Genomic DNA, 18,322 nt, shown 5'->3' with positions numbered 1-18,322 from the left:
AGCACAGATTCCAAACCCAATCAGCTTGCTATGCGGCCAGGGGGCTCAAGCAGCTCATCTTACTTTGCAAATCGCAGGCCCTGTGGGCGGCGCCAGGTGGGGCCTGGGCGGGGTTGAGGGCAATCGAGGTGCCCGCCCCCTGCCGCCCTCCCCGCCCCCGGGCCTCGCCCCCTCCCCCGGCCCCAGCGCGCGCGGCCTTGTGGGTAACGCGGGGCCGCCAGGTGACAGCTAATGGCGGCAGCCGCCTGACGCGGGCGGGCGGCCGAGCGGGGCGGCAGGAGGCGAGGGGCGGAACCTTCCCGGCTACCGCCCACCCCCCCGACTGCGGCTTCCCGGCGGTGACAGGGCTCGGCCGGTCTTCGGCACGCCATGGACAGGCCGGTGGCGGCGGCGGCAGCCGCGGCTGCGGCGGGCTGCGAGGGCGCTGGGGGCCCGGGCTCAGGGGCGGCGGGAGGCAGGAGGCCCCCTCGGACCGCCGGGGGCGCCTACGCTGGCTCCCGGCAGCCCAGCGTGGAGACGCTGGACAGGTAAGCGGGACCCGGGCTGCCACGGCCTGCCGCGTCCCGACTCCCGGGGACCCCGCGCGAGGCCCAGGCGAGGCGGGGGCGAGAGGCCCCTCCACGGCCCCCTCTCGGCCCTCGGAGTCCCGTGCCCCCAATCCTGTGCCGCTGCGCTGGGACTGCCCGGGCCGCGCACCTGGCTCACTTCCGCCTAGCGAGCCGGGAGCTCCCTGAGGGGCGTTGGAGCTGTCAAACCGCTTCCGCGCCACTTCCTACTGTTTCACTGGCGACCCCTGGTCTGTCCTTGCCCGGGCCAAGAGCCCTCCGAGGGGAGCTGTCACCCGGGCTCTCCGTTATAAAGTATCATCTTGCCTTCTTTGCTTTTAAGACCCAAATTCCCTGCCGCTGCTTGGGGTCTTTAATGTGGGGGTGGGGGAGGGGACTGGGGGAGCTGGATCCGCCTGGCGAGGCAGCTGGAGCAGATGGAGGGTTTGAAAAGCTGGGATGGAAAAGTTCCAGACTGCTCATGGGGCAAGAACACAGAATCGTTTACTTTCAGTTCTCCACACTTTGAGGGGACAGGTTCATTGTTCCTGGCACACGTGAGCTTGTGCTTCCCAGGCAGTGGCAGAACTAAGAAATGATTTTGAGGCAAAACCCAGCCATGTCCAACAGGGAAACGCCACCGCCCCATCCTATGAGGACAAGGCCTGTCCCTCAGCGTCCACTCTCCCCACATGCTGGCCCTTTATTTCAAATCCTGACACTTGTGATGCTGCTCAGCCAGTGGCAGGCATTCATTCCTGCCCGGAGTAGTCACACAGTGCTCAAGTTTTGGGAGTTTCCAAAGGCACGACAAGAAGCACTCCCTTACCATTTCCAGCTCCCTGTAATTACTCTGCATTTTAATCAGTTAATCGTCCGACAGACCAGCTTCACTGCAAAGTTAGCCACAGCTAAGGCGGCACTCATCTGCAAGTACTCACCAGCCCCAGCGCCTGGGCTCTTTGTGGTCCAGGCACTAGCACCCCATGGGTTTTGTTCTCTGGCCTACTATTTTGTGGAGACTGCAAATAAACCAACAGTTCAAATTGAATGGGATAAGTGCCAGGCTAAAGGCGAACCCAGGAGTCTACTCAGGATGAGGTGTGTGTCTCAATCATCCAAGGAGCTGAAGGAAGCCTGAATGTGTCACCCCAACATAAGGCCCATATTCTGGTTTCCTTCGGAGCTTTTGAAAATCTACAAGTGGCCAGGCCCTGCTCCTAAGGATTCTGATTCAGGAAGCTTTGGGAGGCCCAGGAATTAGTAGTATTTTTCAAAAGATCTACAACCTCAGTGGTGATCCACTGTACTGTGGGTATGGGGGTGGTACTCGATTTATTCTGTGGTAGTGGAAGCTTTGGTAGAATAAGAAGGAAGTTAGGATCTGCTGAGGAAGGCTAACATCTGAACCGAATGGTGAAGAATGAATAGAAGCTAGCAGGGCATGTGGTGGGGACAGCAATGTGGTGAAATAGGGGATAATAGAAGACCTCTTACCTGTGGGAAGACAGCCTTCTTAGGAAATTGTGCCACCATCCCATTATGGAGAATGCTGCTCAGAGTGTGTGTAGTTCTGCATAACTTGCATCAATCAGAATCCTCTCAAGTACAAATGCAGATCCTTGGGCCCCACCCTAAATCTAGCTCATTCACTTCTGTGGTAGAGCCTGGAATTTTGCATGTTTAACAACCTCCTTAGCTACAAGTAGGGTGGGCCATGTAGGTCATTTTGCCCAGGATGGGTTCTGGTTTACCTGTTGGATCAGTGTAATTATTAGCAACATCCTTCTTGAACACTTACTTTTGTCCTGGATTGGATGAGAAGTTATTTGGTCACCCTAGCTTTGGGGACCACAAAAGGCTTGCAATCACTTAAGCTACGGGATTCTATTGACATTCTAGAACAATTGCACTCAGTAGTATGGAAAATGGAATGGAGGTGGAGAGCTCATTAGTAGGTTATCAAAAAGCTTAATTACTAATGTATTTATTTTGCAAATATGAATGCCTCCTCTGGGTCAGGCATTGTACTGGGCCTGAGGGTGTAGCAGGGAACAAATGCAGATCTCTGCCCTCATGAAGTGTGTGGTGGGAGAGGGAGGGCCAAAAAACAAGTAAAATATGTTCTGTTAGATGGCAATAGGTGCTAGGGAGAAAAGTAAGCTGGGAAGGGAATAGGAAGTATGTGCTTTGAGCAGTGCTTGGAATTTTAGGTAGGATGATCAGGGAAAGCCTAACTCAGAAAGGTGCCATTTGAGTAATTCCCTGACAAAGAGAGGGATGCAGCCATACAGATATCTGGAATGATAGCATTTCAGGCAAAGGCCCTGGGTGGAAATGTAAGGGAAGTTTTCAAGTATCAGCAAGGAAACTAGGTGTCAGTATGGAGGAGGGAAGAAGAGAGAAAGAAGTAAGTGATTTGATCAGAGAGGTCACAGGGGCGGCTAGTGGAGAGCCCTGGAGGTCATAGGGAACCCTTGGAGGGACAGGAGGGACATAATCTGGTATAGATTTGGGTAGGCTGTCATGGTGCTGTGTGGACAATAGGGGAAAATTTTGAAGCAGAAAGAATAGCAAATAGGAGGCTATTGTAATAACCCAGGTGAGAGTGATGGAGAGGAGGGGAGGAGAAGTGGTCAAATTCTAGATATAATTTGAAGAAGACCTGCAGGGTACAGCCAATAGGGCTTGCTGAAGATTAGTTGTTGGGTAGAAAAGAAAAATCAAGGAGGATACCAAGGTATTTAGATGCAGAAAATGGTGTTGCTGAGATGGAGAAGTCTGGACTTTGAACATAGCAATTATGAGATGCCAATTATATGTCCCAGAGCGGATGTCAAAGAACAGTTGGCTTGTATGAGCCTAGGACTCAGGGGTGGCATCTGGACTGAAGAACTAAATTGGGGATTCTTTGGCATCTAGATGAGGCTTCAATTTATGAGGTAGGAGTAGAACACAGAAGATTGATGGGACTCAGGAAAAAAAGCATTGGAGTAATAATAGAGCAGGGTGGCTGTTTCAGATACTTAGCAGAGAAGAGGCCATGGCCTGGTGGAGCCTTTAGCTATGAGGGTGTGGGAATTGAGATCAGGAGGGACCAGGTTAGAGAAACAGAGCTGGGGGTTTCAGCCTGCAGGTAGGGCAGGGAGGGTAGTTGCATAGACTAAAGAGAAGGGAGAGGGCTCAGTTCTGGTATCTTGACAGTTTTTCTTTGAGTAGTGACTGCTGTGGTGGAATTTGGTTCTATGGGCTTGGCTAAGAGCCCTCACTTCTCTTTCCAGTACTGTTCTTCCCATAGTGATGATGAAGTTGTGGTCCTGTGAGAGGATGTGGCTTGCTGACGGTCACAGAGCTAGCTGGTGACAGAAGCAGAACTCAAATCTAGAAACTCCCTAATTGTAGGTGACAAAACACAACTCACTCTAGTTTAAAGCTGCAAAGGAGATATTTTGGCTCACATAGCTGCTCTAGCCTGGGAGGAATGGCTATGGGCACAAGTGGGGCCAGTATTACAAGGACTCCATATCTCTTGTTTTTTCTTATTTGGTTTTTGTCTCTGTGAGTTCTTCAAAGTTGTGGGGGTGTGGATTGGCCTCCAGCAGCCCTGAGGTCAGTCCACACAGCTCAAGATCCAAGAGGAAACCTGGGATTGGCTGGGCCTGGATAATTCACCTAGCAGTGAGAGTAGGAGGAGGAAAGTGGGGGGGGGAGGGTCATACTTCAGAATCCTCTGAAGTGGGAGGTGCAGTTCCCCAAAATAAAGAGAAACCTGTTTCTCAGTGGAAGAGGGGAAAAGATCTGGGCAGAGGGTAGCAACAGGTCACTCCTGGCCAACAGTTGGGTTTCTACAGTTTTTTCCTGTATTTGCAATCAGGAATGGTTGCTGACAGAGGAAAGACCATTATGACAAAAAGAAGGATATAAGCAGGCAATAAAGGTGACAACAGCTTTTAAAAGGGAAACTAAAATCTCTCCCTTTTCCTTCCTTCTTCTTAGTTAGATTTCTAACTTCTAGGGTTAGAGATATCATAGGAATTTCTGCCCATTCAGCAAGTATTTTTACTTATATTTTCAACCACACAGTTAGCCATGGGCCTCTCTTAATCAGAGACTACAAAGATCAGTAATACAGAGCATCAGTTTTCTTTTTTTTTTTGATTGTATGAGGTTTTATTTGATTTATTTACACTGAGTCTTTTCAGTTTAACCAAATGTGAGGATTACAGGTCATACAAAATCTTTGTCAATGTTAGTTGATAGTTTTTGTAATTTTTAATATGGAGGTATTTATAAAAATATTTTTATCAGAATGCATTTCTCTGAATTTACACCAAAAATACATACCTGTGAAATGTTTTCCCTTCATTAAAGCATATTTTCATGTATTAATATATTCTAAATATGTATACTAAACTTCTAATGTCTAGATAATGTTCAGTTTTCTTTATTTTACTGTTTAGGTCATTTACTATATTTCCCAGGGATTCCAAGGGTTGTTATCCTTCAAACACATGAGTATAGATTTAATTTAGTGATGTCAGTTTTTTTTTAACAGTGAAAGCTACCTGCATGGTAAACTTTCATAAGCGTTTTTAGCCCTCTTGCTTGATTTTGTCAGTTTCGACAAATCAGGAGAGGAGCCTGGCTCCTTTGGGCAATTTTTAATTCACTGCCTACTTTGCTTATATGGTCTGTTAGGTCAGGGGAGCATAGCTCAGCCACTTACCAGTCATGAGACTTGAACAAAACTGGAGGCTTAATTTTTCGGACCTGCAAAATGGGCCACTGTGAAGTTTGGTAAGGCTACATGTGACTGCTTTAGAGCACTATGCCATGTTTCTTTGTACTGTTGTGTTTTCATATGAGGCAATTGGCAAGCATTGGCAGTACTAGCTTTAATTCAGTGAGCCAGTCAGTGTTGGCTTTGCTGGCCACTTCCTAATGGGGGGGTGAGGCATGCTATTGCCTTGGTGCTTCCATTTTCTCATCTCAAAAACAAGTTGGCTAGTTCCTGTTCTGACCTCTTGTTATGCCATAGTTATGTGACTCTGACAAACAACTGGAAGAACCTTTTGTAAAATGTTGAAGTACTTATAGAAATGTAAGGTAGCATTATTACTAGACACAAAAGCCAGGTTTCTAGTCTGTTCTTTATAAAATCACAATCCACTTTGCTCATTAAGGGTCTCTTTGGTTCACCCAAAAGTACACTATTTTCTAGATTTGAAACTGCCAACATGAAATTGATTGAATGTTTGAAAATCATATGTTGTAAGGTAAATATTTCACTTTGGAATTAATTTTCTATGTACATTACATTAAGAATATTTCTTCCAGATAATTGTGATAAAGTTCTATTAAGTGTTAGAAAATAGCATGCTCAAGTAGCACTTAGAATCTTAAATCTTTTTTGAAAAAATTTGGTTGATTCTTTTGAAATTAAGCAGGAATGTAATCTTATTTCCTAGTTTTCAGTCAGTATTTCAGTGCTTATATGTAAAGACAACCAAATATTTTTTCTAAAAGTTCATTCATCTAAAAATATGTATATATCTCTATTCAGTGCTCATTTTTCTCACCAGAAGCTTATGTTTTAGCATTTTTTAATCACATTATTTCTTTTAGTCCTACAGGGTCACATGTTGAATGGTGTAAACAGCTTATAGCTGCTACAATTTCTAGTCAGATTTCAGGTTCAGTGACATCAGAAAATGTATCCAGAGATTACAAGGTAAGTGACATTGAGTATTTAATTCATTTTCAGTATCGTAAGCAGCCAAGAAGTTTTGCAGTTTTAATTCAAGGGAGTGGCCCCTCAATGCTTAACTGCCATTTGCTTGGGAATGAGGACAAAGGTTCTCTGTTGTTCAATCTGAAATTTAGAAAAGAAAGTTTGCTAGTATCCAGTATATATGATCATAGTTTTATAAATGAGAGGAAGATCTTGGTCAGTCTCTAAAAAATCAAATTCCATTTTATTATAATAAATACATAGCTGAGTGTGGTGGCACACATCTGTAATTCTAGCACTCAAGAGATTGAGGCAAGAGGATTGTGAATTCACGGTCAGCCTACACTACATAGTGAGTTCAAGGTGAGCCTGGGGTTGCATGGCAAGATCCTGTCTCAAAAAAGCAAACAAACAAACAAACAAGAAGAAATTAATGTATTTCTTTGTTATTCTGTATTTCAGAAAAACTTCTTGATGTACTTCATAACAAACTTGGTTTTTTAAATTTTGGTACAACTTGTGAATATTAAGCCTTAACATGTGATATTAGAATGCAAAAACACTGGCAAAACTCAAAATGAGGCAGGCTCATTTTTCAGTCCTGAAGTTACTGAAGTGAGAAAATCTCTTATTTCTTTTGAAAGTTGGATTCCCTGCTTATTCTAAAGTTAAGAGTGGTAAGCTCTTTATTGGTAGAGATTGATTTCCCAGCACTATTAGGGAGAATAATAGATGTGCAATAAATATTTATTGAATCAATTAACAAACAAAAATCACTTCATCTTTGCTCAGGCTAAATAAAGACTTCATTTTAATGTCAGTAAACTATTAGTAGGTGCACTAAGTGAAACCATGTTTATATTTCAGTTGTGGTGTTTGCTTGAATGGAAGTTTCAGTTTATCATAGTCATTTTTGTCTGCTAGGGAGACATGATTTCTTTCTCATAAGCATGAGTGAAGTACATTTGGTATCAGTTAACAGCCTCTCAAAATTAAGGTTCTTGTCGGGAATCAAATGTTACAAATAGTTCAGGAACTACAATAGAGATCCTAATTAATTCTAAATAGCTGCTCCTTGTTTGGGGGTTTTAGCCTCAGTTCCTCTTTAGCTCATAATGTAACAAGGACATAAATGGACTCAAGAGACCATATAATTGTGATTTGCTATGGTGCTGTCTCTTCATCTAAGCCAGCATATGCTATTGATTATATCTACCAAAGGAAGGTTTGGCTATGGATTACTACAAATTAGATAATCTGCTCGCTAGAAGAATGACATTATATCTCTTAATAGTGTCCCTTGTTACTTGATTTTCATGTTTGCCCTCAAAGGAGCACCTGGGGCTCTTGGTCTTTAAAACCTGGCTAGAAAGACATACTGTGTCCAGTTGGGAGAAGCATTTGCTGCGTCACCAATACCTGGGTAGCGGGCCACAAAATAGTTTCAGATCCTTTTTGTTCCAGTTGCCCTATTGCCTCCACCTTACCTCCTCCACTGAAGGAGAGGCTTAAGGACCCATGGTAGCAGAAGCTAGCATTCACACCTTTGTTGTGATTTTCTTTATTGACAATTATGAGTTAATGTAATGGTTTTCATTATGGTTGAATAGTATTATGAGTTGTATAAAAGATTGAATATTCCCAGGTGTGGTGGTGCACACCTGTAATCCTAGCACTTGGCGGCTAAGGCAGGAGGAATGAGAGTTTGAGGCCAGCCTGGGTTATACAGTGAGACTTTGCCAAAAAAAAAGATTGACTGTTAACTGTGCTCATCGCTTTCTAATATTCACATTAATAGATCAGACTGAATCTGTACTTAAAAATGAAACAATTAGGTTTTATCAATTTTAATCTATAAATTTTGCAAAGGAGAATTAACTCATGTTGGAATAGTTTAATAGGTGCTATTCATAAGAATAAGGATTTTCTATATTTTAGAAATTAAAATTTAAGTACTTACATTAGATCATAGTTAAAACATTTGAAGAATTATTGTAAGATAGCATGTTTCATAACTGTCTTTGTTATATTTGCCTTGGAGCCAAATCTCCAGACTTGTCATTAACTTCATAATTTTGGAGTTTTTATGCTTTCTTTTAGGAGAGAGATTTTAAAACATTAAGGAAACAAAATATTTCTGGACCACAAGGATAATTGTACATGCTACCTATAAAGTAATTCTTAGAATCAGGGAAACCAAGCTGGGCCTCTGAGACCTCTCTAGCATGGGAGCCACTGTACGGGGTTGGCCCTAAAAATCCAGATGCAATTCCTTGAGGATATAAGTTTCAGTGATTAGTTGATAATGATGTTTGAAATTGTCTATTGTGCAAGTATCTTATTTGAAATATACACTTTAATTTGGGGGTGCTTCATTACAGGTTAAACCCAAGTCAAGAATTAATTAGGAACATATTTATATGGGGTATATCATTTGCATCTTATTTGAAATGCTGACTGTCTTCTGAGTTGTAGGCTTCTGAGAGTTTTTCTATATCATCTTCATCAATCCTCTAGCACAGACAAGGCTCCACAGTTTTACAACACATTTTTGTGGTGCTGGGGATGGAACCCAGGACCTTGCACATATTAGGCCAAGTGCTCTACCATTGAGCTACATCCCCAGCCCTATAATACTTTTTTGACATGTCATCCATTTAAGCCTTAAAACAACCAAATGAGGTAGCTATCATTATAAACATAATTTAACAGATGGAAACCAACTCCTAAAGAGGTTAAATTAAACTTGGGATTTGAACTCAAATCATCCTATTGAAAAAAACTAGAGTGATTTTGAAATTTTGTTCTTTTCCCCCTGTCCATTGTTTTTCAAAAGGTGACCTTTGTGTTTCCCGCATCAGTGCTCATTTTTATGCACAATAAAATCTGAAAACTAGTCTTCCTAAATTTGTACCTGCTTAAATTGGTGATAAGACCAAGCATTTCTGATGCATTACTACAAACCAGAATAATTAGCAATTCAAGTTAGATGTTGAGAACAATTATTTATTCTTTCAGTAGTCATAAACTGTCAGTCAGACCAGGGCCACATCATTTAAAGTGTGGTAAGAATATCACTGGTTTCATCTGAGATGAGTTTGGATGATATGACTATGGACATACTTTAATGGTTATGTAATTATTTTATTGTTACTTAGAAAACTAGCACATCAAGCTTATGATTTAATGGATGTTATTGCTTAGAGCAGACTAAGTGTACAAAAGAAGTGGATTTTTAAATCAATGTAAAGATAAATTTTTATTCCTACATAATTTTTATAGTTATCAGAGCAAAATGCAATTTCTGACTGTTTTCACTTAACATGTATGCCTTAAAATAAGATAGCATTAATTAACAACAAATATTAATATTGGTAGAAGTGCTATGCAGAGACAGCAAACCAAACATGTAGAGGTAGTATTTTGAAATAACATATTTGGTAAACATTTCACAGCTGAAAGATAGATAGCTATTATACAGAATGGTGGATCAACTAAGTTAAGAAATGCATGCTTTAATACCAAGTTACTCTAAAGATTAGATCAATAGACTATTGAAGAAATGTAATAAAATGTTTTGCTTCCCACACCCAGTTAAGTCACTTTCATTTTAATCGGTTAACAGACAGTAAAAAAACAAAAACCAAAAAACTTTCCTTTGAATTTGTCAAAAATTTTAACAAGATTTTATTGTAATCTTCTATACATTAGACGAAATAATATAGTTACAAGTTGTAATGAAATGTTTCTAGTAACTATTAGTAGAAATGACACTTGATCACAACTTCTATTGTTTTGAAAGTAGAACTAGAAAAAGCCAGGAAAAGGGAATCTAATGGAGTAGTACAAACAGTATTGGTTAGCTTTGTGACCTTGTATAATCTCCGAGGACAGTTTCTTTATCTCTAAGGAAAAAAGGGGTTGGGATAGATTTTAAGCATCTAAATGCCTTTGTTTCTGGAACATTTGTCAATTATGTTTTGTTCAAAAGGGTTTGATTCTGGCTGGCCTTATGGAAATTAGGACACTATACTTTTAATGTGATTATCTTGCTTCTTTTGGTTCCATCATTATCATCATCACCTCTCTGTTCCTCTCCTACTCTTTCTCTTCCTCTTGTGTATGGCTGTCCTTGAACCTTGATCCTCTTGATCTCTACCTCCTGAGTAGCTGGGATTACAGGTGCGAGCCACCATGCCGAGACCCCCCCCCCATTTTTTTTGGTGTGGTGCTGGAGATTGAATTAAAGACCTCACAAATGCTATGCAACCTCCCTACCACTGAGCCACACCTTCGGACTCTGGGTTTTGGTTTTGCCACATATATCCCAGATTTATTGCTGAAGAAGAGAGTGACTCAGAAATACCAGTAGATATAAATAAGAAAAGCCAACTTTGTCTAGCAGGAGGACCAGGAAAAGGGTGACCTCACCAAAAGAAAACGTTTACACACTAATCACTCTATTCCAGCAAAATACCACAGAAAAAAAGGTGGTCCCATACCCATCCTACCAGCAAAGCCATTTGGTAAACTTAGATTCCATTCTTGCCAGGTTATAAGGAGCTTTCTACCCTCTGAAGTCTGCGGAGACCCAGTGGGAACTTAGACTTCTAACCTGCCTATAAGTAATAAGGCAGTGTCTCCCCTCCCCCTGCTGCTGGAGCAGTGTGAAAGACAACCAGCTAAAACAAAAGGTTTAAATAATACCCACCATCTCAAACGTAATGTCCCAAATGTCCAAGTTTCAATTGAAAATGACTTGGCATTCCAAGAATGGGGAAGATCTCAGATTGAATAGAAAAAGAGAATCAATGTGGGCTGGGGAATATAGCTTATGGTAGGCTGATTGCTTAGGCCATTGGCGTGGAAGGGGGGAAGAGAGAGAGAGAGAGAGAAGATCAATAAATGTCAAAACTTAGATGACAAGAGATGTTAGAATTATGTGTAAAAATTTGTAAAGTCGCCTTAATGAACAATTACAAGCATGCTTAAAGCAATGAAAAAATAGAGAAATGAAGTAGAAAACGTTCAGCAAAGAAATATGAGATAAAGAAGAACTAACTGGAAATTTTAAAACTGGAAAAATTCAGTAGCCAAAGTAAACTCGATGGGTGTGTGCTAAAGCAGAATAAAGTTGACAGAGGGAAAAATCTGTGAACTTGAACATAGATCAATAGAAATAAATCTGAATGAAAGAGAGAAATGAACAGTTTCAGAAACTTGTGAGCCCATAACAAAAGAGCTAACATTTGTGATATTAAAGTCCTCAAGGAGAGAAAGGGGGTGTGACTAAACAAAGTACCCAAAGAAATAATGACTGAAAACTCCCCAAATTTGGGAAAAGACATAAACCTACAGATTCACAAAGCCAAGTGTACCGCTGACAAGAGAAACTGCACCCCTACCAATATCCACACCAGAAACATCATAGTCAAACTTCTGAAAAATTAAAAAAAAAGAAATCTTGAAATCAATAAGAGAAATATAACACATCATAGGAAAATTAATACCAGTGGCAATGGCTTTCTTAGCAGAAACTATGCAGATAGAAAGGAAGGGGCACATTGTTCAAGTATTGAAAGAAAAACTGTCAACCCAGTAAAAAATATGCTTAGGAATCAAGACATTTGCAGATGAGGAAAATGAAGAGAATTTGCCACCTGCCTACTTATCCTAAAAGAACTAGTAAAGGAAGTTCTCTGAATAGAAAGGAAGCAATGAAGGTATGAATCTTCAATATCAGGAAGGAAGAAAACACAAGCGAAAACCCTCCTAGAACTAATCAATGAGTTTAGCATGGTCACAAGCACAAAATAAATATACAAAAATCACTTGTATTTCTGTGTACTGGCAACACATGGCAACCAAAAGTTAAAACATTAGTATCATAAAGATTACATGTTTAGGTATAAATCTGACAAACATGAATAAAACTAATATGCTGAAAACTACCAAACTGTTGATGAAAGAAATCAGATGATCTAAATTAATGGAGACAATACTGGACTCATGTATTTAACATAATAATTGAATGTAACAAAGATGTCACTTCTTCTGAAATTGATAAATGAATTGGCACAATTCCTATCAAAATCCTAGAGAGACTTTTTTGTAGGTATAGAAAAGATTATGGATGTGAGGGCGATCTGACTGCGACATCTGTCACCCCATTGATCACCAGGGTTCATATAGAAAAGAACTAGAATAGCTGAAACAATTTTGAAGAATAAAGTCAGAGGAATCAGCCTACTGATTTCAGGACATATTGTATAGATATAGTAGTCAAGACCATGGCAGAGGTATAGATACACAGATCAGTGAAAGAGAACAGAAAATCCAGAAATTGGCCCACAGAATACGCTCAACTAAGTTTTAAAAATGAGAACACAAAAGCAATTCAATGAAGGAAAGAGTTTTTTCAACAAATGCTACTTGAGTAATTGGACTTTTGTAGGCAAAACAAAACAAGTATGTGCATATTTGAAACTGAACCTTAACCTAAGTCACATGTATCATACAAAATTAATGAACTTAAAGATATAAAACTTTGAAAAGGTTAGATCAAAAAGAATTAACCTAGAAGGTAACACCCACGCACAGGAAATCAATGTGAGTCAATGCCCTGTATAGCTATCCTTATCTCAACCAGCAAAAACCCTTGTTCCTTCCTATTATTGCTTATACTCTCTCTACAACAAAATTAGAAATAAGGGCAAAATAGTTTCTGCTGGGTAGTGAGGGGGGAGGGGAGAGGGAGGGGGCGGAGTGGGTGGTAAGGGAGGGGGTGGGGGCAGGGGGTAGAAATGAACCAAGCCTTGTATGCACATATGAATAATAAAAGAAAAATGAAAAAAAAATAAATAAAACTTTGAAAAAATTTCAAGTACATGGGGCCAAAAATTGTTAAGACTTGATACCAAAAGCACAATCTGTAACAGGAAAAATTGATAAATATTTAAGAAATGTTTGGTCTGACATATCCAGCCAGCTAAGAGGATGAAAAGACAAGCTACAGAACAGGAGAGAGAATATTTGCAAACTTCATATCTGACAAAGGATTAGTATCTAGAACATCCTAAAAAAAACCCAAAATCTAACAGTAAAAAAAAACAAACCATCCATTTAGAAAATGGACAAAAGACATGAGAGGAATATACAGATGACAGATAAGCACATGAAAAGATAGCCAACATAATTAGCAATAGGTGAATGCAGGACTGGCGGAGTGTCTCAAGTGGTGGCTCATTGTGTGTAATCCTAGCTACTCAGGAGGCAGACATCAGAAGGATTGTGGTTTGAAGCCAGCCTAGGCAAATAGTTTGTGAGACCTTATCTCGAAAAAAAAATCACAAAAGGGGCTGGTGGAGTGGCTCAAGGTGTAGGCCCTGAGTTCAAACCCCGGTACTGCAAGAAAAAAAAATAGGTGAATGCAAATTAAAACCACGATGAGATATCACTACATATCTATCAGAATGATTAGAATTTTTTTTTAAATGATATCATCAAAGACTGGCAAGGATGTGAAGAAACTGAATCATTTATCTTTTGGTGGTTATGTCAAATGATTCAGCCGTTCTGGAAAACAGTTTGGCAGTTTCTTAAAAAAAATCTGAACATGCAGTTACTATGTGGCCCAACAATTGTGCTCTTGGGCATTTGTCCCAGAGAAGTGAAGCTTATGTTCACATGAAAAAGCTGTACATGACTGTTTATACCAGCTTTTATTTATAATAGCTGGAAACTGGAAGCAGCCTGGATCTTTTTCAACAGGTATTAAACTAGGGTGCACCCATACCATGAAATATTACTCAATAACAAAAGGAAGGAAATACTGATATACTCAGCAACTTGAAGGAATCTTAACGGAAATACACTGGGTAAAAATGCCAACAACCAAGAGATTATATATTGTATAGTTCCATTTATATAACATTCTAAATGACAAAATTACAGAAATGAAGACAGATTAAAGGTTGCTGGGGGCTAAGAAAGTGGATGGAGGGCTGTAAAAGGCAATGGCAGGTGATGAAATATCTGTGGATCTTGATTGTGTCAGTGTCAACATCCTGCTTCTTATACTGCTCGGTAGTTTTGTAGTATGTTCCCATTGAGGAAATAGGGTGACTGCTGCTACATGGAGTCTGCTTTATCTCTCACAGCTGCATGTGACTCTACAATTATCTCAAGATTAAAAGCTTAATCTTAAAAATTCAAGACTTGTGCAGACTGCTGAATGATTCTAAACTGAATGTAAAATAAATTTTTATTAGGATTTGTAATGATTCATAAGGTATCGCATAAGTGAAAAATCAGTTAGGCTAATAAAGATGTTAGAATTTACCTACGGAAAAGTATATCAAGAATTACCGTCTAGTTCAATTACAAAAATACTTATTCTTTTTTAAGTGGAAATTGTGCTGGCATACTTCTGCCAGGATGGAAGTACACACCTCATTCATCCCATTTCTTGGAGGGCTTTACAGAGTGATTGTTTTTGTCAGGTTTTGACTTACCAGATCAGGCAAAGTTCAGGTGTGTCTAATTTCCCAGAGCCAGAGTTGTGTTTTGATGACCTTGTTGAAAAGTGCATAGGGAAGATTATTTTACTATTTGAGATTTTAATTCTGTCCTTGGCCTCTGACAGGTTAGGTCAAGCTGGTAAATACTTCTGGTGGCTGAGGCTCCAACAAACATGCCTAGTTTTACTTTAGAAAGAAGAATCATTTCCTTACTGAATAGTTCAAACTTCCCTGTTCGATCAAGCTCTTTTGTAAAACTCATTTTGTACCGATCTGATTACTAAATTAAAATTATTGGTAGGCTTTATACCTAAGACAGAAGGCAATAGTGTTTTTACCCCAATATTCTCTTTTCTCGAAAAGAAGCTACTAAGGCATAAGCTCAAAGATAATTCATTTATAAAGAAGTGGTATTTATCTGAATTAGAATTGTCTTATGTGATTTATGTAAATGATTATAAAATTTTGTGTTGGAGCACTTTTTACTGTGAATCCAGCCCTATAACTGACTGACCAGCTGCTTAACAAGTTATTTAGTCTTGTTGAGCATCAGTGTCCTTATCTACATAATGGGTATTGTTGAATGTGTTAAATATGGCAATGTATGTAGAAAACACATACAAATGCTCATTTACTGTACAGTATCACCCTACAAAAATGTCTGTGTAAAAACCAAATACAAAACAAGCAAATTATTCTTGTAGAAACATGACATGAGCACCTGTTCAAGTATGCAAAGAGCAGGACCAAATTGAGGTGCATCCATTGGTTAGAATGCTAGGATGTGGACTTTGGAAAGGGGCATGGAGACCAGTAACATCTTCCCCAGACTATCACAATTGTTTGCATTTCAAAAGTTCATTCATTTTTTGGCTATCTCGTTTGACCAAGGACTTCCTAATGCAGCTGCTGCATGTTCAATTAAGATTCACAGGCTTACAGGCACAGGAGTAATGTTGCTGAAGTCAGTGTCTTAGTTGAACACAGCATGGCCTCACTTTTTCTCCGGGACCAGCTACTACCTCCAAGTCCCTGGAGCTTCCCCTTCACTGTCGTTATCCATTAGAGCAGGCATCCTGCTCCCAGTGGGGTGACCACATTGGAAATTTAATTCTGAAGTCCCACATATGAATTGGAAATGTAATTTTTTTCTTTCTTTCTTTCTTTTTTTTTTTTGTGGGACTTGGTTTGAACTCAGGTCTTCATGGTCCCAAAGCAAGCACTCTACCACTTAAGCCACACCTCCAGTTCATCTTGCTCTGGTTATTTTGGCTATTGGCTGGGGAGGTGGGTGTCTTAGAAGCTATTTTCCCTGGCTGGCCTTGAACCCTGATCCTTTGGATCTCAACCTCCCAAGTAGCGAGGATTACAGGTGTGAGTTACCAGCAACTGGCACCCAGTTGGAAATGTAAATTCAATAGAAATCAGGTTAAGCTTTGTGATTACCTCAGTTTCAGGAAACCATTAGTTAATAATATAGCTGAACTGTGCTGTGGAACCAGTGTGGGGGTTTCTGTGATTTGTTGTGTTTTGTTTTTATAGGCTGGTTTGGGAGCGTAACTGCCTTTTTCTATTGTCATTTTTATGTGGAAAATGCATTCAGTATTCCAAGCAGAAACACAAATGAACTTCTCAAATACAGCCTATTCATGACATCTTATAACAGCACTTGACAGGGGTGTTTGTGTTTAAAATAATGTAGTTTGTCTTAGCCTAAGGGGGATATATTTCTCCAAATCATAGACTTCCCTGAAAATTACAGGACAAATGTGTTAGGATTGGTTTGATATTTAATAAAACTTGTTAGGCTTGATCTCCTCAGTTTTATTTAGAGGATTATGATGCTTCTAAGCGAATAGGAGGTTGAACTTAATGGCATCTTTCACAGGTCAATAGTAACATGTCCATGATGATGATGTTCTGTATTTTAACTGACAGGTTTTCAGGAGGCCTGATATAAGGGTAAGGATATTTGGCTTTCAGCAGATGGGCCTCCTACTTGTGTGTGTCTGTGCTTTATGGAACACTTAGTCTCTTTAGTGTTCTTTACCTTCTCACTGGTTTTTGAGTCACTCAGATCAATTTGCTCTGCTATGTCATAGCTTTAAGTGTTCACTAGAAATGCTTTATTTGTTACAGTGTTTTTGTGTGCAGTAAGCCAGAATGTGTGAAGGCAGGGTGCTAAAATTGTTACCAATATGCAATACTGACTTTCCTTGTCCTACATGAATTCTGACCAAAAGGATATTCATGGTTGGGGTTATATGTAAGTCTAGGCTTACAGAGGCCTCTTATAACCTTGCCTATTGTATGATTCATGATAAAGAATTTAGCGACCAAAAAAGAGTGGTGACTTACTGTTCATCCTTTCCAAGTAAGATTTTGAGTCATACTTGTGTTTGCATGTTGAATTTAAAAGCATGAGTGCTAATCTTGAAGAAAAATTTAGCAAAATCAGACCCAGTTAATATTTAAAAAAAAATACAGATAAAGTGGATTATAGCTTATCTTTTACTCATGATTTTCCTTCCCTTTATTTCAGAATATTCATAAAGCAAGACAAAGATTGGTAATATGCATGCATTTAACTCTTAGTATCAGACATTGAAAAATAACCTATTTCCATTAAATAAAAACAATGTGGACTTTGACAGTATATTTTAATCACTTCAGTTTAAAGTATTTAATCTTAATGAAGCCAATAAAGTAGTACAAAAATAACTAGGTTAAGTAAAATTCTTGTTAACCTTTTTAATCTTGTTTTCACCATGTTTTCTTTTGCTTGTGGGAATTATTGTCTTTCATTGATTCACATTGTTAAATATTAGTGTTTGGCTTTACACTTGCATGGACTTTGAAATGCTGTATGTTTTTTTGGTATATTCACTAAATTCATTATTTTTAAATCAAATAATGATTTTGTTTTCTTTTTATTTAAAAAATGGAAATTTCAAAAAACTGGCTGCATTTAAAAATTCCACTGCTTCGAAGGGCAGCTGGACCAACTGTGCACTTAATTTAATTTGATGATAGACTTTAAAATGTGTTAAGTAGTTACTATACTTTGTTGACAAAATTGAGAGGTGAGAAATAGTAAATTCTTTTAAAGCTTTGCTACTTCTTCTAGATGCCTGTTTAAGAACATATAGTCATTGGAATAAAAGTTTCATAAAGTAAAAATGTAGCTATTGTAAATTTTAGTATTTTCAGCCTCAGACTTGCCACCACTTTTAAAAGGGTAAAATCTTACCATCTTAAGTATTCATATTCTTTATACCACCTACTGAACTAGAAGTCCAGTTTTAAAAAGTTTCAAATAAAAATTGATTCTATGAAGAAGTTGAGAGTACTATACCTTTAAAGAGATTGGAAAACAATTGAAGGATATGTGACCCTTTAGTTGTTTCTTTGAAGCATGTTGTTGATACTGCAGTTAGAAATATTTAATGTAATACAGATTTCTGAGTCACAGTGTTTAATTAGCAATAAATAATAAGAAACAGGCACATATATATGTATGTTTTTAT

At 39.3% G+C, this 18,322-nt stretch overlaps 1 protein-coding gene across 10 annotated transcripts in view; it reads left to right on the top strand.

Moving 5' to 3' along the window:
- Nucleotides 1–213: 213 nt before the first annotated feature.
- The window catches only part of Mtmr1 (myotubularin related protein 1), a 79,436-nt gene continuing 61,327 nt past the window's right edge, over nt 214–18,322 (top strand). For 3 of the 10 annotated variants that reach the window (XM_074062421.1, XM_074062415.1, XM_074062414.1), the window contains exons 1-4: nt 215–527; nt 6,171–6,276; nt 16,734–16,757; nt 17,338–17,364. In XM_074062421.1, the coding sequence (XP_073918522.1) occupies nt 370–527; nt 6,171–6,276; nt 16,734–16,757; nt 17,338–17,364 (315 nt within the window). In that variant the 5' untranslated portion in view covers nt 215–369. Of the gene's footprint in view, nt 528–6,170; nt 6,277–16,733; nt 16,758–17,337; nt 17,365–18,322 lie in introns of all 10 variants that reach the window. The other 7 variants (XM_074062422.1, XM_074062417.1, XM_074062416.1 and 4 more) reach the window with 4 other exon arrangements.

The sequence above is a fragment of the Castor canadensis genome, chromosome X (genome assembly GCF_047511655.1).
Source record: "Castor canadensis chromosome X, mCasCan1.hap1v2, whole genome shotgun sequence".
Taxonomy (NCBI): domain Eukaryota; kingdom Metazoa; phylum Chordata; class Mammalia; order Rodentia; family Castoridae; genus Castor; species Castor canadensis.
Note: the sequence above shows the minus strand (reverse complement) of the source record. Positions and strands in the feature narration are given on the sequence as shown.